Source organism: Panthera tigris, chromosome B4 (genome assembly GCF_018350195.1).
Source record: "Panthera tigris isolate Pti1 chromosome B4, P.tigris_Pti1_mat1.1, whole genome shotgun sequence".
NCBI lineage: Eukaryota > Metazoa > Chordata > Mammalia > Carnivora > Felidae > Panthera > Panthera tigris.
The window spans coordinates 87,970,029-87,989,402 of record NC_056666.1 but is presented as its reverse complement, the minus strand read 5'-3'; the positions used below and the strand labels follow the sequence as shown (position 1 = coordinate 87,989,402).

At 38.8% G+C, this 19,374-nt stretch overlaps 1 protein-coding gene across 1 annotated transcript; it reads left to right on the top strand.

Annotated features, from left to right (window-relative positions):
* Positions 1-14,989: 14,989 nt before the first annotated feature.
* Positions 14,990-19,115, top strand: AVPR1A (arginine vasopressin receptor 1A). The gene is made up of 2 exons (XM_015543222.2): positions 14,990-16,041; positions 18,249-19,115. Exons 1-2 carry the CDS (start codon positions 15,063-15,065, stop codon positions 18,533-18,535), a joined length of 1,266 nt encoding a protein of 421 aa, XP_015398708.2. The 5' UTR covers positions 14,990-15,062; the 3' UTR covers positions 18,536-19,115.
* The last annotated feature ends 259 nt before the right edge of the window (positions 19,116-19,374 follow it).

Below are 19,374 nucleotides of genomic sequence, written 5' to 3'. Positions count from 1 at the left end.
TAGACCAATTTCCCTGATGAACATGGATGCAAAAATCATCAACAAGATATTAGCCAACTGGCTCCAACAATACATTAAAAAAATTATTCACCACGACCAAGTGGGATTTATACCTGGAATGCAGGGCTGGTTCAATATCCACAAAACAATTAACGTGATTCATCATATCAATAAAAGAAAGGACAAGAACCATATGATCCTCTCGATAGATGCAGAGAAAGCATTTAACAAAATACAACATCCTTTCTTGATAAAAACCCTCAACAAAGTAGGGATAGAAGGAGGATACCTTGAGATCATAAAAGCCATATACGAACAACCCAACACTAATATCATCCTCAATGGGGAAAAACTGAGTGCTTTCCCCCTAAGGTCAGGAACAAGACAGGGATGTCCATTCCCACCACTGTTATTCAACATAGTATTGGAAGTCTTAGCCTCTGCAATCAGACAACACAAAGAAATAAAAGGCATACAAACCAGCCAGGAGGAGGTCAAACTTTCACTCTTCGCAGATGACATGATACTCCGTATGGAAAACCCAAAAGATTCCACCAAAAAACTGCTAGAATTGATTCATGAATTCAGCAAAGTTGCAGGATATAAAATCAATGTGCAGAAATCGGTTGCATTCCTATACACCAACAATGAATCAACAGAAAGAGAAATCAAGGAATCGATCCCATTTACAGTTGCACCAAAAAACATAAAATACCTAGGCAAAAATCTAACCAAAGAGGTGAAAGATTTATATGCTGAAAACTATAGAAAGCTTATGAAAGAAATTGAAAAAGACACCACAAAATGGAAAAAGATTCCATGCTCCTGGGTAGGAAGAACAAATATTGTTAAAATGTCAATATTCCCCAAAGCAATCTACATATTCAATGCAATCCCTATCAAAATAACAGCAGCATTCTTCACAGAGCTAGAACAAATAATCCTAAAATTTGTATGGAACCAGAAAAGACCCCAAATAGCTAAAGCGATCTTGAAAAAGAAAACCAAAGCAGGAGACATCACAATCCCAGACTTCAAGCTATACTACAAAGCTGTAGCCATCAAGACAGTATGGTACTGGCACAAGAACAGACACTCAGATCAATGGAACAGAATAGAGAACCCAGAAATGGACCCACAAACGTATGGCCAACTAATCTTTGACAAAGCAGGAAAGAATATCCAATGGAATAAAGACAGTCTCTTCAGCAAGTGGTGCTGGGAAAATTGGACAGCGGCATGCAGAAGAATGAACCTGGACCACTTTCTTACACCATACACAAAAATAAACTCAAAATGGATGAAAGACCTAAATGTAAGACAGGAAGCCATCAAAATCCTCGAGGAGAAAGCAGGCAAAAACCTCTTTGATCTTGGCCGCAGCAATTTCTTACTCAACACATCTCTGGAGGCAAAGGAAACAAAAGCAAAAATGAACTACTGGGGGCCCATCTAAATAAAAAGCTTCTGCACAGTGAAGGAAACAATCAGCAAAACTAAAAAGGCAACCGACAGAATGGGAGAAGATATTTGCAAACAACATATCAGATAAAGGGTTACTATTCATAATCTATAAAGAACTTACCAAACTCAACACCCAGAAAACAAATAATCCAGTGATGAAATGGGCAAAAGACATGAACAGACACTTCTCCAAGGAAGACATCCACATGGCCAACTGACACATGAAAAAAATGCTCCACATCACTCATCATTAGGGAAATACAAATCAAAACCACAATGAGATACCACCTTACACCTGTCAGAATGGCTAACATGAACAACTCAGGCAACAACAGATGTTGGCAAGGATGTGGAGAAAGAGGATCTCTTTTGCATTGTTGGTGGGAATGCAAGCTGGTGCAGCCACTCTGGAGAACAGTATGGAGGTTCCTCAAAAAACTAAAAACAGAACTACCCTATGACCCAGCAATTGCACTACTAGGCATTTATCCACGGAATACAGGTGTGCTGTTTCAAAGGGACACATGCACCCCCATGTTTATAGCAGTACTATCAACAATAGCCAAAGTATGGAAAGAGCCCAAATATTCATCACTGGATGAATGGATAAAGAAGATGTGGTATATATATACAATGGAGTATTACTCAGCAATCAAAAAGAATGAAATCTTGCCATTTGCAACTACATGAATGGAACTGGAGGGTATTATGCTAAGTGAAATTAGTCAGAGAAAGAAAAATCATATGACTTCACTCATATGAGGACCTTAAGAGACAAAACTGATGAACATAAGGTAAGGGAAGCAAAAATAATATAAAAACAAGGAGGGGGATAAAACAGAAGAGACTCATAAATATGGAGACCTGAGGGTTCCTGGAGGGGTTGTGGGAGGGGGGATGGGCCAAATGGGTAAGGGGCACTAAGGAATCTACTCCTGAAATCATTGTTGTACTATATGCTAACTAATTTGGATGTAACTTTTAAAAAATAAAAAATAAAATTTAAAAAGTAATAATAAATAAATGGTGCTGGGAACACTGGAAAGCTACATGTAAAAGAACAAAACCTGACCACTTTCTTATACCATACACAAAAATGAACATAAAATGTATTAAAGATATAAATGTGAAACTGTAAAAATCCTAAAGGAGAACACAGGCAGTAATTTCTCTGACATCAGTAATACAACATTTTTCTAGACAAGCCTCCAAAGGCAAGGAAAAGAAAAGCAAAATAAAATATTGGGATTACATTTTAAAAATGATTTTGCACAGAAAAGGAAACCATCAACAAAACAAAAAGACAACCTACAGAATGGGAGAAGATATTTGCAAATGATATATCTGATAACGGGTTAATAATATTCAAATTATATAAAGATCTTATACAACTCAACACCAAAAAACCCCCAATAACCAATAATCTGATTAAAAATGGGCAGAGAACTGAATAGACATTTTTCAAAACAAGACATACAAATGACTAAAATCAAAAAGATCAGAAACAAGTGTTGGCGAGAATGTGGAAAAAAAGGAACCCTCGTGTGTGCACTGTTGATGGGAATGTAACTTGGTGCAGCCTCTGAAGAAAATAGCATGGAGGTTCATCAAAAAAAAATTAAAAATATAAATAGCATTCGATCCAGTAATTCCACTACTGGGTATTTATCCAAAGAAAATGAAAACGCTAATTTAAAAAGATACATGCAGCCCTATGTTTATTGGAGCATTTTTTACAATCGCCAAGATATGGAAGCAACCTAAGAGTCCATCAATAGACAAATGGATAAGGAAGGTGTGGTACACACATATACACACACATACACACACAAGAATGCAGGAATGTTACACAGCCATAAAAAGGGATGAGATCATGCCATTCGCCACAACCTGGAAGGACCTAGAAGTTATTGTCCTAAGCGAAGTAAGTTAGACTGCGAAAGACAAACACCATATGATTTCACTTATATGTAGAGTCTAAAAACAAAACAAATGAATAAACAAAAAACAGAATCAGAGCTGTAAAAACAGAACAAACTGATGGTTTCCAGAGGAGAGGAGTTTGGGAGGATGGGCACAATGGGTGAAGGGGAATAGGAGATATAGGCTTCCAGTTATGGAATGAATAAGTCTGGGGTACAGCCTATTGAATATAGTCAATGGCATTATAGTAGTATTTTATGGTGAAAGATGGTAGCTGCACTTGTGGTGAGCATAGCAAATATTATAGATTTGTCAAATCATTATGTTGTACACCCAAAACTAATGTATCATTGTGTATCAGCTATACTTCAATAAAAAATACATCGGTGGGAGTACAAACTGGTGAAACCACTGTGGAAAACAATCTGGAGGGTCCTGAAAAAATTAAAAATAGAATTACTATATGATCCAGTAATCACACGGGTGGGTATTTACTCAAAGAATACAAAAACACTAATTCAAAAAGATATATACACTCCTATGTTTATTGCAGCATTATCTGCAATAGCCAAATTATGGTTATGAAGGCAACCCAAGTATCCATCAATAGATGAATGGATAAAGGTGTGGTATATATACAATGGAATATTATTCAGCAATAAAAAATAATGAAATCTTGCCAGTTACAACAACATGGATGAATCTAGAGAGTATCGTGCTATGTGAAATAAGTCAGTCAGAGAAAACACATACTATATGATTTGACTCTTATGTGAAATTTAAGAAACAAAACAAATGAACAAATTAAAAAACAAAACAAAACAAAACAGACTCTTAATGATAGAGAACAAATTGATGGTTACCATAGGGGAAGTGGGTGGGGGGGTGGGTGAAATAGTGAAAGAGATTAAGAGTACACTTACCATGATGAGCACTGAATAATGTATAGAATTGTTGAATCACTATACTATATATCTGAAACTAATATAACATTGTATGTTAACTATACTAGAATTTTTTTTAAATGCAAACCTTTTATTGTGTGAAAAAAAGGACTTAATGAATACATAGAGGCAGATTCAATGATGCCAGCTTGCTAAAAGAATGTGTCTTGATCATTATCAAATTCTAGGCATAAGATCAAAGTTGCTGACCTCTGAATATGCAGAGAATCCAAATAAATATTAATTCATCAGGAGCAGAAGTCTTAAATTCAACATTTTAAATGAGTTTAAATTTTTAGAAATTTAAATTAAATCAATCACGTAATTTTTTTTAAGAGAGAGAGAGAGAGAGCAGTGGCAAGGGACAGAGAGAGAGAGAGAAAGAAAGAGAGAGAATCTTAAGCAGGCTCCATGCTCAGCATGGAGCCCGATGTGGGGCTGGATCCCATGAACCTGGGATTGTGACCTGAGCTGAAATCAAGAGTCAGATGCTTGACCCACTGAGCCATCCAATCACCCCCAATCATATAATTTTTAAGTGCAAACTTTCCTAAATATATGATATAAATAACAATGAATTCAGAAATCTTTTCCTTTGGAGTGATTTTTCTACTAATCCTGTATTGATTGACTTAGGAAGGATTTTTTTAATTCTAAACAAGTGATGAGATTTTAATTTTTAATTAATAAATAGTAGAGTACTTAAGATTTTGTTGAGCATGGTAGCCTCTCCTTAATGCCATAACTCTGCATTCTAACATGCAAGCCCATCTTATCACATAAGAAAATAAAACTCCTTAAATAGGACTAAATATTGTTCTCATTTTTGACTCTGTAAATAATATTATAATGAATATCTGATGTTTTTCCATGTTTGACATGCAACATTTTAAAAAATCCAGTGGTGTATGTGCATGTGTGTGCACATCCATGTGTATATGTGCTGTGCGTGTGTGCGTGTGTGTGTGAGAGAGAGAGAGAGAGAGAGAGAGAGAGAGAGAGAGAGAGAAACACATCAATAACTGGGTAAATTTTTTCTTTTTTTTTCTTTTTTTCAATATATGAAGTTTATTGTCAAATTGGTTTCCATACAACACGCAGTGCTCATCCCAAAAGGTGCCCTCCTCAATACCCATCACCCACCCCCCATCAACCCTCAGTTTGTTCTCAGTTTTTAAGAGTCTCTTATCCTTTGGCTCTCTTCCACTCTAAGCTCTTTTTTTTTCCTTCCCCTCCCCAGGGGTTTCTGTTAAGTTTCTCAGGATCCACATAAGAGTGAAACCATTTGGTATCTGTCTTTCTCTGAAATTTTTTCTTTAATAACTGATTTTATTAATATTTTATACAGTAAACTAGATTTCTCAACTCAGTGCTAATTGTTTTTATTGACACAAAATTGGTATATAACATTATTTTAGTTTCAGGTGGAAGACATAGTAATTTGATCTTTTAAATCTAGTTACCCATCTGCCACCATACAATTAACCCCCTTCAGTCATTTCACCTACCTCCCCAACCCCCTTCCCTGATGATAACCACAATCTGGTCTCTGTATCTACGAGTTGTGTTTTGTTTTGTTTGTTTGTTTGTTTTGCTTTTTACATTCCACATATACATGAAATTATAAGGTATTTGTCTTTGACTTATTTCACTTATCATAATTCCCTCAGGTTGCACCCATGCTATTGCAAATAGTGAGGTCTCATTCTTTTTAATGGATATGTAGCATTCCATTGTATATCTATACCACATCTTCTTTGTCAATCTATCCATCGGCAAACATTTAGGTTGTTTCCATATTGTAAATAATGCTACAATGAACATCGAGTACATATTTCTTTCCTAATTAGTCTTTTAATTAGTTTTAATTTTCTTTGGTTAAATACTCAGTAGTGGCATAGCTGGATCACATGATAGTTCTATCTTTAATATTTTGAGGAACCTCCATATTGTTTTCCATAGTGGCTGCACCAATTCCCATTCCTACCACAGTGTATGAGGGTTCCCTTTCCCCTCCAACACTTGCTATTTTGTATCTTTTGGATACTAGCCATTCTAACAAATGTGATGTGATATCTCATTGTGGTTTTGAATCGTATTTCCCTGATAATTTAGTGATGTTGATCTTCTCATGTGTCTATTCGTCATCTGTATGTATTCTTTGGAAAAATGTCTATTTAGATCCTCTGCCCATTTTTAAATCAGTTTGTTTTTACTACTGAGTTGAGTTCTTTATATAATTTGAATATTAACCCCTTATCAGATATACAATTTTGCAAATATTTTTCCCATTCAGTAGGTTGCCTTTTCATTTCGTTGATGATTTCCTTTGCTGTGCAAAAACTTTATAGTTTGAATCATCCCACTTGTTTATTTTTGCTTTTGTTGCCTTTGGTTTTGGAGTCAGATCCAGAAATTCAATGACAGGACAGATATCAAGAAGCTTACTGCCTATGTTTTCTTCCAGGAGTTTTATGGTTTCAGGTTTTACATTTAATTCTTTAATCCATTGCGTTATTTTTTGTGTATGGTGTAAGATAGTGGTCTGATTTTAATTTTTTGCATGTCACTGTCCAGTATTCCCAGCACTTTTTATTGAAGAAATTGTCTATTCCCCCATTGTATGTTCTTGACTCCTTTGCCATAAATTAATTAACCATATATATGCAGGTTTATTTCTGGTCTATTCCATTGATCTATGTGTCTGTTTTTATGCTAGTACCATACTGGTTTTGATGACTATAGCTTTGTAGTATAGTTTCAAATCAAAGAGCAGGATACATCAAGCTTTGTTTTTCCTTTCAAGATTGCTTTGGTTATTCAGAATTGTTTGTGGTTCCATAAACATTTTAGAATTATTCATTCTGGTTCTGTGAAAAATTCCATTTTAATAGGGATTGCACTGAATGTGTAGATTGCTTTCAAGTAGTGAGGACACTTTAACAATGTTAGTTTTTTCAATCCATTAGCATGTCATATTTTTCCATTTATTTGTGTCTTCTTCAACTTTTTTCATTAGTGTCTTATAGGTTTCAGTGTACAGGTCTTTCATTTTAGCTAAATCTATTCCTAGGTATTTTATTATTTCTGATGCAGTTGTAAGTAAAACTTTTCTTAATTTTTTTTTCTGATAGTTCATTATTAGTGTATAGATATATAACAGATTTCTGTGTTAATTCTGTATCTTGTAACTTTATTGAATGCATTTGTTCTGACAGGTCTTTAGTGGGGTCTTCAAGATTTTCTATATAGTATCAGGTCATCTGCAAACAGTGACAATTTTACTTCTTCCTTTCCAATTTGGATAACTTTTATTTCCTTTTCCCATCTAATTACTGTGTGTAGTACTTCCAATATTATGTTGAATGAAAGTGGCAAGAGTAAGCATCCATGTCTTGTTCCCGAGCTTTCACTACTGAGTATAAATTTATCATATACAGCCTTTATTATATGGAAGAACATTCCCTCTATACCCACTTTTATTGAGAGTTTTTATTACAAATGCATGCTGAGTTTTGTCAAATGTTCTTTAATTTATTTTAATGTTTATTCATTTTTTGAGAGAGACAGAGACAGAGAGAGACAGAGCACAAGTGGGGGAGGGGCAGAGAGTGTGAGAGAGACAGAATCCAAAGCAGGCTCCAGGCTCTGAGCTTTCATCACAGAGTCTGAGGAGGGGCTTGAACTCATGAACCATGAGATCATGACCTGAGCCAGAGTCAGTTGCTTAACTAACTGAGCCACCCAAGCACCCTGTCAAATGCTTTTCCTGCATCTATTAAGATGATCATATGATTTTCATCCTTCATTTTGTTAAAGTGGTATATCACATTGATTGGCTTGTAGATGTTGAACCATCCTTACATACCTGAAGTAAATCCCACTTGATCATGGTGTATGATCTTTTTTTATGTGTTCTTGAATTTCGTTTGCTAATATATTTGTTAAGAGCTTTTTCATCTATGTTTATCAGGAATATTGGCGTAGAAGTTTCTTTCTTTCTTGCTTGCTTGCTTTCTTGCTTTCTTGCTATCTTCCGTTTCCTTGTCCTTTTGTGTGCGTGTGTGTGTGCGTGCACGCGCGTGTGTCCCGTTGCCTGTTTTTTGGTGTAAAGGTAATTCTGGCCTTGTAAATGAGTTTTGAAGCATTCCCTCTTCTTCAGTTTTTTGGGAAGTGTTTAAGAAGACAGGTATTCAATCTTTGAATGTTTGGTAGAATTCACCAGTGAAACTGCCTGGTCCTGGACTTTTGCTTATTGGAGGATTTTTGATTACTGTATCAATCTCCTTACTAGTCATCAGTCTATTCAGATTTTCTATTTCTTCCTGATTTGTTTTGGAAGATTGTATGTTTCTAAGAATTTATCCATTTCTTCCACGTTGTCCAATTTGTTGGCATATAGCTGTTTGTAGTACTCTCTTATAATCCTTTGTATTTCTGTGGTGTCAGTTGTAACTTCTTTTTCATTTCTGATTTTATTTGGGCCCTCTGTATTTTTTTCTTAAATTTATTTAGACTTTTTGTAGCCTAACATATGATCTATTCTAGAGAATATTCCATATGTACTGAAGAAGAATATGTTTTCTGTTGTTTTGGGGTGGGATGTCCTGTATATATCTATTAAGTCCATCTGGTTTAATGTGTTAAGACCAATGTTTCCTTATTAATTTTCTTTCTGGATGATCTATTCATTGATATAAGTGGAGTATTAAAGTCCCCTACTATTATTGTACTGCCGTTAATTTCTCTCCTTAGGTCTGTTAATATTTTCTTTATAGACTTAGGTACTCCTATGTCAGGTGCATAAATATTTATGAATGTTATCTCCTCTTGTTGGAGTCACCCCTTTATTATTATGTAATGTCCTTCTTTGTCTTTCATTACAGTCAGATTTGAAGTCTATTTTGCCTGATATAAGTATAACTACTTCAGCTTTCCTTTTGTTTCCATTTCCATCCCTTCACTTTCAGACTGTGTATATTCTTAGATCTGAAGTGAGTTTCTTACAGGCAACATATAGCTAGGTCTTGTTTTTTTAGTCCAATCATCCACTCTATGTCCTTTGATTGGGGAATTTAGTCCATTTACATTTAAAGTAATTATTGATACGTATGTACTTATTGCCATTTTGTTCATTGTTTTCTGGCTGCTATTGTAATTCATCTCTATTCCTTTCTCTCTCTTTTTCTCTCTTCATTTGTGATTTGGTGACTTTCTTCAGTGTTATATTTAGAGTCCTTTCTCATTATCTTTTGTATATCTACTATAGGTTTTTGCTTTGTGGTTAGCCTAAAGTTCCCATATAACATCCTATATATGTAACACTCTGTTTTTAAGTTGATAATAACTTAAGTTTAAATGCATTCTAAAAACTACATTTTTACTTCCCTTCCCCTCAAAGTGTTAGATTTTGATGCTGTATTTCACATCTTTTTATTTTGTGTATCTCTTCATTAATTATTGTAGCTATTGTTAATTTTAGTACTTTTGTCTTATAGCATTCATACTAGATTTATAGGTAGTTAATCCCCTATCTTTACTATATGTTTTCCTTTTACCAGTGGGGTTTTTACCTTTTATATTTTACCTTTTATAACTTCTACAGAAATTTATCAGTGGGAATTTTACTTTTACATTTTATCTTTTATAACTTCTACAGAAATTACCAGTTAGTACTTTGTCTTTTCAGCTTAAAGAAGTCTCTCTCAAATTAGTTGTAGGACCAGTTTAGTGGCAATGAACCATTTTAGTTTTGGCTTGGCTATAAAACTCTCAATCTCTCTTTCATTTCTGAATGATAACTTGCCAGAGAGAGTATTCTTGGTCATAAGTGTTTTCCTTTCAGCACTTTGAATATATCATGACATTGCATTGGGTAACTCTTAAAATCACATAAATATACACTAACCTGTCTGACATTTGTGAGACAGAAAACTGATTAGAACCATTTAAGATATAAATTAGAACTATTTAAGATATAAATGCTGACTCTCATTTTCAGGTAGATATTAGAGATATTGGTGCTTCAAGGTGGTTCCTCAAGAAATCTTCCCTAACTTATCTAGTCACCAAGTACTTTTTAAATTTTATATTCCTTCAGCACTCAAAAGCCAGTTTCCATTGCGATGCTTGTTAATTCTTTCTTTAAATATGTGTTCAGTGCTTGTAATGCGTACAAAAGGCAGTAGGGCACACAGGTTAGTACCAACACCTTGACTTCAAATGGACAATTTGTGACTCAGCTCAGACACATGGAGCTTTGTGACTTTGGCTAAGTTGCTTAACTTCTCTAATCTTTGTTTTGCTCATCTGTAGAATGAGATAATAGTGACTGTATTCCTATATTCAGTATTCTTTGTTATTATTTTAAAGATTAACTAAGGGACTTAAATCTCAGCTCATGAGTTAAGCACTTAATCAGTGTTGGTAAGTGTTCCTATTATCTATGACTACTTCTACTACTACTGTCTTTTACTTGGTTTACTAAGGAGGAATCCAGTAGGTGCGGACCCTATAGAATCTCCTAGTCTTAAAGGAGAACATATCACATGTTAAATGACTAGCCACATGAGTCTGTAAGATCCAGGAACATGAGGCTTATAGGTGGCAGCACAGTGTAATGGTTAAGATTGTAAACTTTGCTGGAATCAATTTCTTTTTTTGAATTCTGGTTCTACTATTGACCAGATGTGTCACCTGAAGCTGGTTATTTATTCTCTTTGTGCCTCAGTTTCTTTAAATGTAAAGTGAAATAAGAGTACATCCCTCATAGGGTCATTGAGAGGATTAAATGAAGAAATACTTAAATGAAGAAATGAAGAAAGCACTGTTGATGGTGCCTGGCATAAAGTGTTTCGTAAATGTTAGTGGCCATTACATACTTCTTTGTATCTAGCTCACGACTTAGCATAGTGATGTGCCACAGATATTTGTTGGTTTGCTAGAAGTAATAGTATGAATACTAGACTATGGCCCTAAAGCTATGATGTCATTAATTTATAATTGAAGTGGAAGGAGTCATTTTGGGCTACAGAAGTAAAATGCATTCTCCTGCAGATACCAGTTTCTTCCACGTTTCTCACTAAAAAAAAAAAAAAAAAAAAAAAAAAAAGGAAAAAAAAACCTGACAGTTTAAGGAGAGGAAAGACTACATACGAATAGTGGCTATGAAGCAGCACATAAGGTAATATGATAAATGAAATGTAACCCATTTATATTGGGTATCCCGGCCTCTATGAGAGTAGGTTAAACTTGACCCAAACCCTCAACTTCTTGACTTGACTAAGTCCAGTGGTGGTTACCAAGCATTTTGGAACCCCAAGTACATTTATTCAGTGTTCTTCAAACTGTATCGGTTGTCCTATGACATGTTCATCACTGTTCCATGGGGAAAACAAAAGGATGGGGGCTTTCCATGGTTAAATAGGTTTAGGAGATATTAAAAAACAAAGTTTAACAGGTTTTATGTATACACAGCACTTCCTCCAAAGTATTTGACCATGGAACTCTTTTCTCAAAGAAAACCTATCGATATCTTCTTTTTAAAAATTTTTTTTAACATTTATTCATTTTTGAGAGGCAGAGAGAGACAGAGCATGAGTGGAGAAGGGGCAGAGAGAGAGGGAGACACAGAATTGGAAGCAGGCTCCAGGCTCTGAGCTGTCAGCACAGAGCCCGACGTGGGGCTCGAACTCACGAACTGCGAGATCATGACCTGAGCCAAGTCGGATGCTCAACCGAATGAGCCACCCAGGCGCCCCTTACCTTATATGTGCACAGAAGGAAGTTGGGGGTAGACTGCTTTAATTGGAAGGGAAAAATTATTGGCAAAATATGTACACATTTGAAAAAAAGGAAGAATAAATGTTTTGAATACTCATGAAATGTCAGAAACTTAACCAGTTATATAATCCTTGCAATATCTGCATTATATTTTATCACCAAGATTTTATGGATGAAGGTTTTAAACCTCAAAAATTAAAACTAAGTCACACGGCTAGTAAATGAAGGAGGTAGCCGCATCTCCTAATTAAAATACTTCTTACACATATAGAATTACAAACTGGGAGGAGGAAGGCAGGCAAATGAAAGAGAAAGATTACTCCAGGGTATGCACACACAACTTTCAGTTTTTCTTTTCATCATTGCACCCCCAAAATACATTAACTGAAATTAACTGAGAGTAAGAGAGAAAAAATGGTCTTAGTAATACAAGAAGTACAGAGCAAACACGAATTGCTCTAAGAAAAAGCACCAGATGCCACACAAAATATTGACCATGTTCTTTTCATATTTTAGAACCAAAATTAACTGCCACTGAAAAATTTTCATAGCAGGTCCGGTGAGGTACATGAATAGTGAGTCTATATTTTAATGGTTCTTAAAAATACATGCATTAAGAAAAGTATTGGTATTTCTTCCATATTATCCATATATATGTATTGTATGTATATATACATGTATGTATATATACATACAATACATATGGATAACTAGTACTATTGTTTACTGAATATCTTCTAACTATGCCACCGGATGTAACCCAGTAAGTTATTTTTATAAATTGGATATTGGATTTGCTTATCGGATCAAAGGGAGTGACACAGCTGAATAATTTCCTGAGAGACCACCATACAATCTCTTTGAATTAAGAACACCCCACAGAATTTTAATGATCCTGTTCTGCAGATTTCCTCTCCTCCGACAACATTATTTCTCATAAGGAGCACTAATAATGTAATTTGGGACTTAAAGGAAGGTCATCTCTCCGAGTCCGTGACTATTACCTATTGCTTGGAGCATTTTTCCAGAAAGGTGGCCTGCAACCCTTTTACTTCTGGCTATCTCTGAACTTTAAAAAAATGTTTTGCCTCCTAGGTATCTTGGAGAAAATGAGAGGAGGCAACACAGCTTGTAAGGCAGGTACTTCTATTCCTAAGCGGTATAAATTGAAGCTTATAGAGACGCAGTGAAGCAGGACTCCGGAGAGGAGTCCAGCTCTCTTAATGCGACAACTTTTGGGACTCGGCATGCAGAAGCTAAAAAGCAACGTGGAATTATCAGTGAGAACTGCACCTCAGAAAATCCTTTGCTTTCTTTGCCTGTATTTCACGTATATTTTCCCACGACAATCAAATTTATACCACGTTCGCAAAACACAAATTTGCCGACCAAAAAGTCATGTTCGTGTATCCACAAAGTGGACATAACCTTACAAAGTGTGTGTTTCTTCTCTCGCGAAATAGCCTGAAAACAGCTCCCCCTCGCTGTGGTTCGAAGCGTCTCTTCACCAAAGTTCAAGCCAGAGCTCAAGTAGAGGGTGTTTCTGCCTTTGCTCTGGACCAGCAGCCTGGCTCGAGCTCTTCCGTTGCTAATTAATAGGTAGGTGGTCTCGCTGCGGAGACAGCGCCTCTTTCCTGACCGGAGCATGCATCTTTCTAACTCCCGAGCGCAGGAACCTGGCGCTTTTTCGCTCCCATGCCCGGAACGGCACTGACTGGGTGTGCGCTCTTCAGACAGCTGCTCTTTGTCCTTCCAAAGAGATGTCCCCACGATTCAGCAGTAACCAGACGAAGTCCCCACGGACTACTGTGGCCCGATTTCCGCCCATCCCCTCTGTGGGAATCAGGCTTTTCCCGGAGGAAACCCCAGGATTTCTAGTTCACAGAAATTCTCTAGGCACCCACCCCAACCAGGAGACGATCCTTTTCCTGCAGTAGATACGCCCACGGGCGCCCTGGGGCCGCGATGGAATAAGCGAGCGCCGGCCGGGTGACAAATAGCAGGTGTGTTACTGCGAAGATGGCGCTTTTTAAGCGACACGGTAGTGACCCTCCCGGGGGCGGGGTGGGGATGGGGGAGGGGGAGGGCAGGGACCAGGGAGGGGAGAGGCTGAATTCTCGGAGCCAAGTTGCCCTGGGAGTAAAATGAGCCAGGCAGTGGGCTGGCTAGCTGCAGAGGTGGAAACCCCGGCTGGAGCAGGTGGGGTCGCGCTCCTAGTTCAGGCGCAAGGAGCGTGAGCGCCCGGAGGTGGACTCGGGATTTCAACGTACCGCATCCACTGCCTCTGTTGATGTCAAATACGGAGTTAAGGTGGCTATTGAGGGGGCTTGAGGAAATGGTGGTAAGCCAAAAAAAAAAAAAAAAAAAAAAAAAAAAAAAAAAAAAAGGCATAGGACGTCTAGTTCTTCAAGTTTTTGTCAGAAAAGAGCGGGAAAGCGCACCCATCCAGCCTGTTAAGCCGAGGAATCGGCGAGTCTCCCAGCCCCACCCCTGCAGCAGTGATGCAAAGAGAACAAATCACCGACGTAGAGAGGAGGGGAAAAAAAAGAAAGAAAGAAGGAACCCCCTGGGGGTGGTGGGAGGAGAGAGCGGACAGAGTGAGCACGGAGCAGTCTCCAACCACTGGGACGAGAGGGAGCGCTTTCTGGGGAAACAAACTCCGCATAAATAATTGAGTTTGGAGCCCAGTGCTTTCAGAAGCTCGGAGCGCACCTCCCCAGCGCCTTCCGAGCTGAAAAGGAGCCGAGCGGGGAAAGAGGTCGGTGACGGGAGCGAGAGCAGCTCGGCCGGCGGTGGGACGCTGTGCCCGCAGACGCCCGCAAGAGGGACAGCAGGGCCCAGCGAGCAGAGCCCAGCGAGCGCGGGAAGGACAGCGCGCGACGGGCAAGGAGCCCTCGCCAGCGGCCGTGGGAAGACAGCTGGCCTCCGCGGAGGCCGCGGAGGCGCTGCATGGACAGCATGCGTTTCTCCGGAGGCCCCAACGAGGGGCCCGCGGACAACTCCAGCCAGGGGTGGCCCCTGTTAGCCGGCGGTGTCAACGGCAGCCGGGCAGCGGAGGCGCTCGGGGATGGCGGCAGCCCCCAGGGGGACGTGCGCAACGAGGAGCTGGCCAAGCTGGAGATCGCCGTGCTGGCTGTGACTTTCGTGGTAGCCGTGCTGGGCAACAGCAGCGTGTTGGTGGCGCTGCACCGCACCCCTCGCAAGACGTCCCGCATGCACCTCTTCATCCGCCACCTCAGCCTGGCCGACCTGGCCGTCGCTTTCTTCCAGGTGCTGCCGCAGATGTGCTGGGACATCACCTACCGTTTCCGCGGGCCCGACGGGCTGTGCCGCGTGGTGAAGCACCTGCAGGTGTTCGGCATGTTCGTGTCGCCCTACATGCTGGTGGTCATGACCGCCGACCGCTACATTGCGGTGTGCCACCCGCTGAAGACGCTGCAGCAACCGACGCGCCGCTCGCGCCTCATGATCGCTGCCGCCTGGGTGCTGAGCTTCGTGCTGAGCACGCCGCAGTACTTCGTCTTCTCCATGGTCGAGGTGAACAACGTCACCAAGGCCCGGGACTGCTGGGCCACCTTCATCCAGCCCTGGGGTCCCCGCGCCTATGTGACCTGGATGACGGGTGGCATCTTCGTGGCGCCCGTGGTCATCCTGGGTACCTGCTATGGCTTCATCTGCTACCACATCTGGCGCAACGTCCGCGGAAAGACGGCTTTGCTCCCGGGAAAGGGCACCGAGGGCGCGAGTGGCGCTTTGCATAAGGGGCTCCTGCTCGCGCCGTGTATCAGCAGCGTGAAGACCATTTCCCGCGCCAAGATTCGCACGGTGAAGATGACTTTTGTGATCGTGACAGTTTACATCGTTTGCTGGGCGCCCTTCTTCATCCTTCAGCTGTGGTCTGTCTGGGATGAGAAGTTTGTTTGGATCGGTAGGTGTCGGGCGGGAGAAAGGAGGAAAGTGCGGGAATTCGGCTGTGCGTGTGGCCGGGGTTCGGGGGAGTGGGTGCTTTTCATACTATCCTCTGGGGCAGTAGTTCTTAAACTTCTGCATGCTTAGCTTTGGGTGAAATTACCAAAACGGCAGGGGTCTCCACCCCAGACATTTTGATTCAGTAGCTGTGGAATGGGGCCCAGGAATGTGCACTTGTAGTTTGAAGTGATCCTAAGACAAATCCAGAAACTGCGCCCTACAGTCAACCAGGCAACTACAAAACGTGATAATGACTTTTTGCCAGATCACTAACCACTGCGCTAATTTCGCCCCCCTCCCCCCGCCTTTGAGTCTATCGGATTCAGAGAAATATTTGTACTGTAACCACTGCTTGTTGCTAGCTTGTGAAAAATATCACAATACAAAAATTTTGTAGGAATGCCCCAAGGGCAAAGATAAACGCACATATTTTTTCCTGAAGAAAGATTCTTAAGAAGCCAATAATTCTAATTTAGCATTTAGTGTTCCATTTCTTATCATCTTTAAAATTTTTTTTTTCTGACAATTAACTGTAGCACCTTTTTTTCTGGTATTTTAAAGCAGGATTATTGATAAACTCTAAATTTGTTAAAGTAATTAATTCATCTTTCAGCACTAACTTAACCATACAGCTATAGCCCCCCCCCCCCCACAACTCTTGCAGTGCTTTATGGAGAATGTTCTCTACACCTACTAGTTTCTTTGATTCTAATTCCTCCACAAACTAAAAGTACTAACTTCAAAAGAACCCCACCAAAAACAGTTAAGGCTGGGTCTTGAAAAATGTTATTTCCTATAAGTGAGAAAAAACCCAACTTTTTCAAATAAAATATATTACAGGAATGCTACCAACATCAGCTATAGTTGGGAAATAGGTATCTGGGAAGAACTGTCTCCTTTTGCTATTTGAGATTGAGGTAGGGAGCCTGTGTGATTTACTATTGGAAGTTATATGTGCAAATAAAACATTTGAGAGTGGATTTAATTCAAACAAATAAAAATACCTACATGGCTATAATATTACTGATAATAAATAATACAACATAAATGCTATTATTTTTGGTTTATCATTTCCGGTCTTGCTTGATCTTATAGCAGCCTCGTAATTATTGCCAATCAAATAAAAAAAACTCAGTCTAAGTATTGCTTTATCAGAATTTAGACATAATTTCTAAAAACTTCTCTACCTCTGCATAGGTATGGTGATGATTTTCATTCTTTTTGAATACAGTCTGTAACCATAGATCATGATCACCTTTAATGGTAGCATTTTAGCACGAGGTATGATTAAATCACCTGTAATTTATTCCAGCATAACAACAGTGAGAAGACCCAAGTTTATATTTAATAATGAAGAAAAAGTGCTTGCTGATTATTCTTATGTTTCAAAAAGGTGTATTATCAGTGTCATAGTTCTGTGAAAGATTATAATATTTATGTGGTTTACCAGTGCAAATTAGCATAAAATATTTCAAAAACTTGTTGGAATTTCCTAACTCAGCTGTTCTTAATATAGTTTAATTGCCCAAACCACCAAAATGGTTTTCTTTTAAAATCAAAAGAAACTATAGAAAATTAACAACAACAACAAAAACACAAAAAACAACTCCAGAAACAACCAAATAATGCATCCTTCAGGGACCTATTACTACTGTTCCCTTATGTATGGTTGTCTTATTACAAAATACGTTTAATATTTAAAAATGTAGAACTACTAAACATGTTCCATAATGTCATACTTTTGCCTTAGTTGTTAGGATGAATACAATTTTATTTACGTGGCTATAGACTTCTGAAATTTCATTGAAATTGCAGCCATTCTGTAACTGCTGTGTCTGTTAGCACATACTAATGCTAGTATAAAGAATACACATTTTTTTTAAATAAATTGTTTCATATTCTTCCCACTCATTCTACTGAGATATTTTCAAGTGGTTTAAGATATTTGAATGAACGTCAATGCATCTTGCTTATGAAAATATTTCACAACCAAGCGACTTCCAGACACCAGCCATTTCCCGGATTAATGAACAATATACTTCATTTTCTACATTAACCCATAACTTTTTCCCCACTTCTAAGAGTCAGTAGAAAAATGAGTTTACCCAGTGCTCAGTTACTTTCATTTGACTATTTAAATAATCTCCCCTTACGTTTTTTGTACAGAATCAGAAAACCCGGCCATCACCATCACTGCATTACTGGCTTCCTTGAATAGTTGCTGTAATCCCTGGATATACATGTTTTTTAGCGGCCATCTCCTGCAAGACTGTGTCCACAGCTTCCCATGCTGCCAGAACATGAATCAAACGTTCAACAAAGAAGATTCTGACAGTATGAGCAGAAGACAGACTTCTTACACTAACAACCGGAGCCCCACAAACAGTATGGGTACATGGAAGGACTCGCCTAAATCGTCTAAGTCCATCAAATTCATTCCTGTTTCAACCTGAGCCCACATTCACGCAGCCTGACTCTTGTAGTGGTCTTTTGGGTCTACTGGCTGAATCCAGCTAGAAATCATGGGAACAAATGAACTTCTAAGAGATAAGCGTCAGTTTGTTGAGTGCAAGACTGTGTTTCTAGTTGCATTTTCTCATTGCTATGACCAAAAGTTATGAATTGTTTTATAGGGGACGTTAAAAAATTAAAAAATTAAAAAATGATGAAAAAATATGCTAGACTAAGATTTGTAGGCCTAATTTTCAGAAATATAATAGAAGTTATAGTTCTAAAGGAAAAACATAACCACCCTGGCTTTACATTCTGTTGTTGGTTTCCTTTCTTTTCTTTTCCTTTTATTATGGACAGAACTAAGGCTTGCTTGGTTTAGAAGTCATACGATGTAGGGGCATTATTTCAAACAAAGTGAGCTCATCATCGGCCTTAGTGTTTGAAAGGAATTAGAAGAACCTTCAGAGAAATTTTTTCCATCCAATAAAAATCAGTTCATGCATCAGAAAATGCAGCCTCAGGTGCACCTGGGTAGTTCAGTCGGTTAAGCATCTGACTTCCGGCTCAGGTCATGATCTCAGAGTTCCTGAGTTCCAGCCCCACGTCCGGCTCTGTGCTGACAGCTCAGAACCTGGAGACTGCCTCAGATTCTGTGTCTCCCTCTTTCTCTGCCCCTCTCCTACTTGCACTCTCCCTCTCTCTCTCTCTCTCTCTTTCAAAAATAAACATTAAAAAAGAAAAGAAAAGAAAATGCAGCTTCAGGCAGAGACCTGGAGATGGGACAGTGCCTTGGACAGGCATGAGTTCTTGGGGCATATGGAGCAGGGGGTGCTTGGTT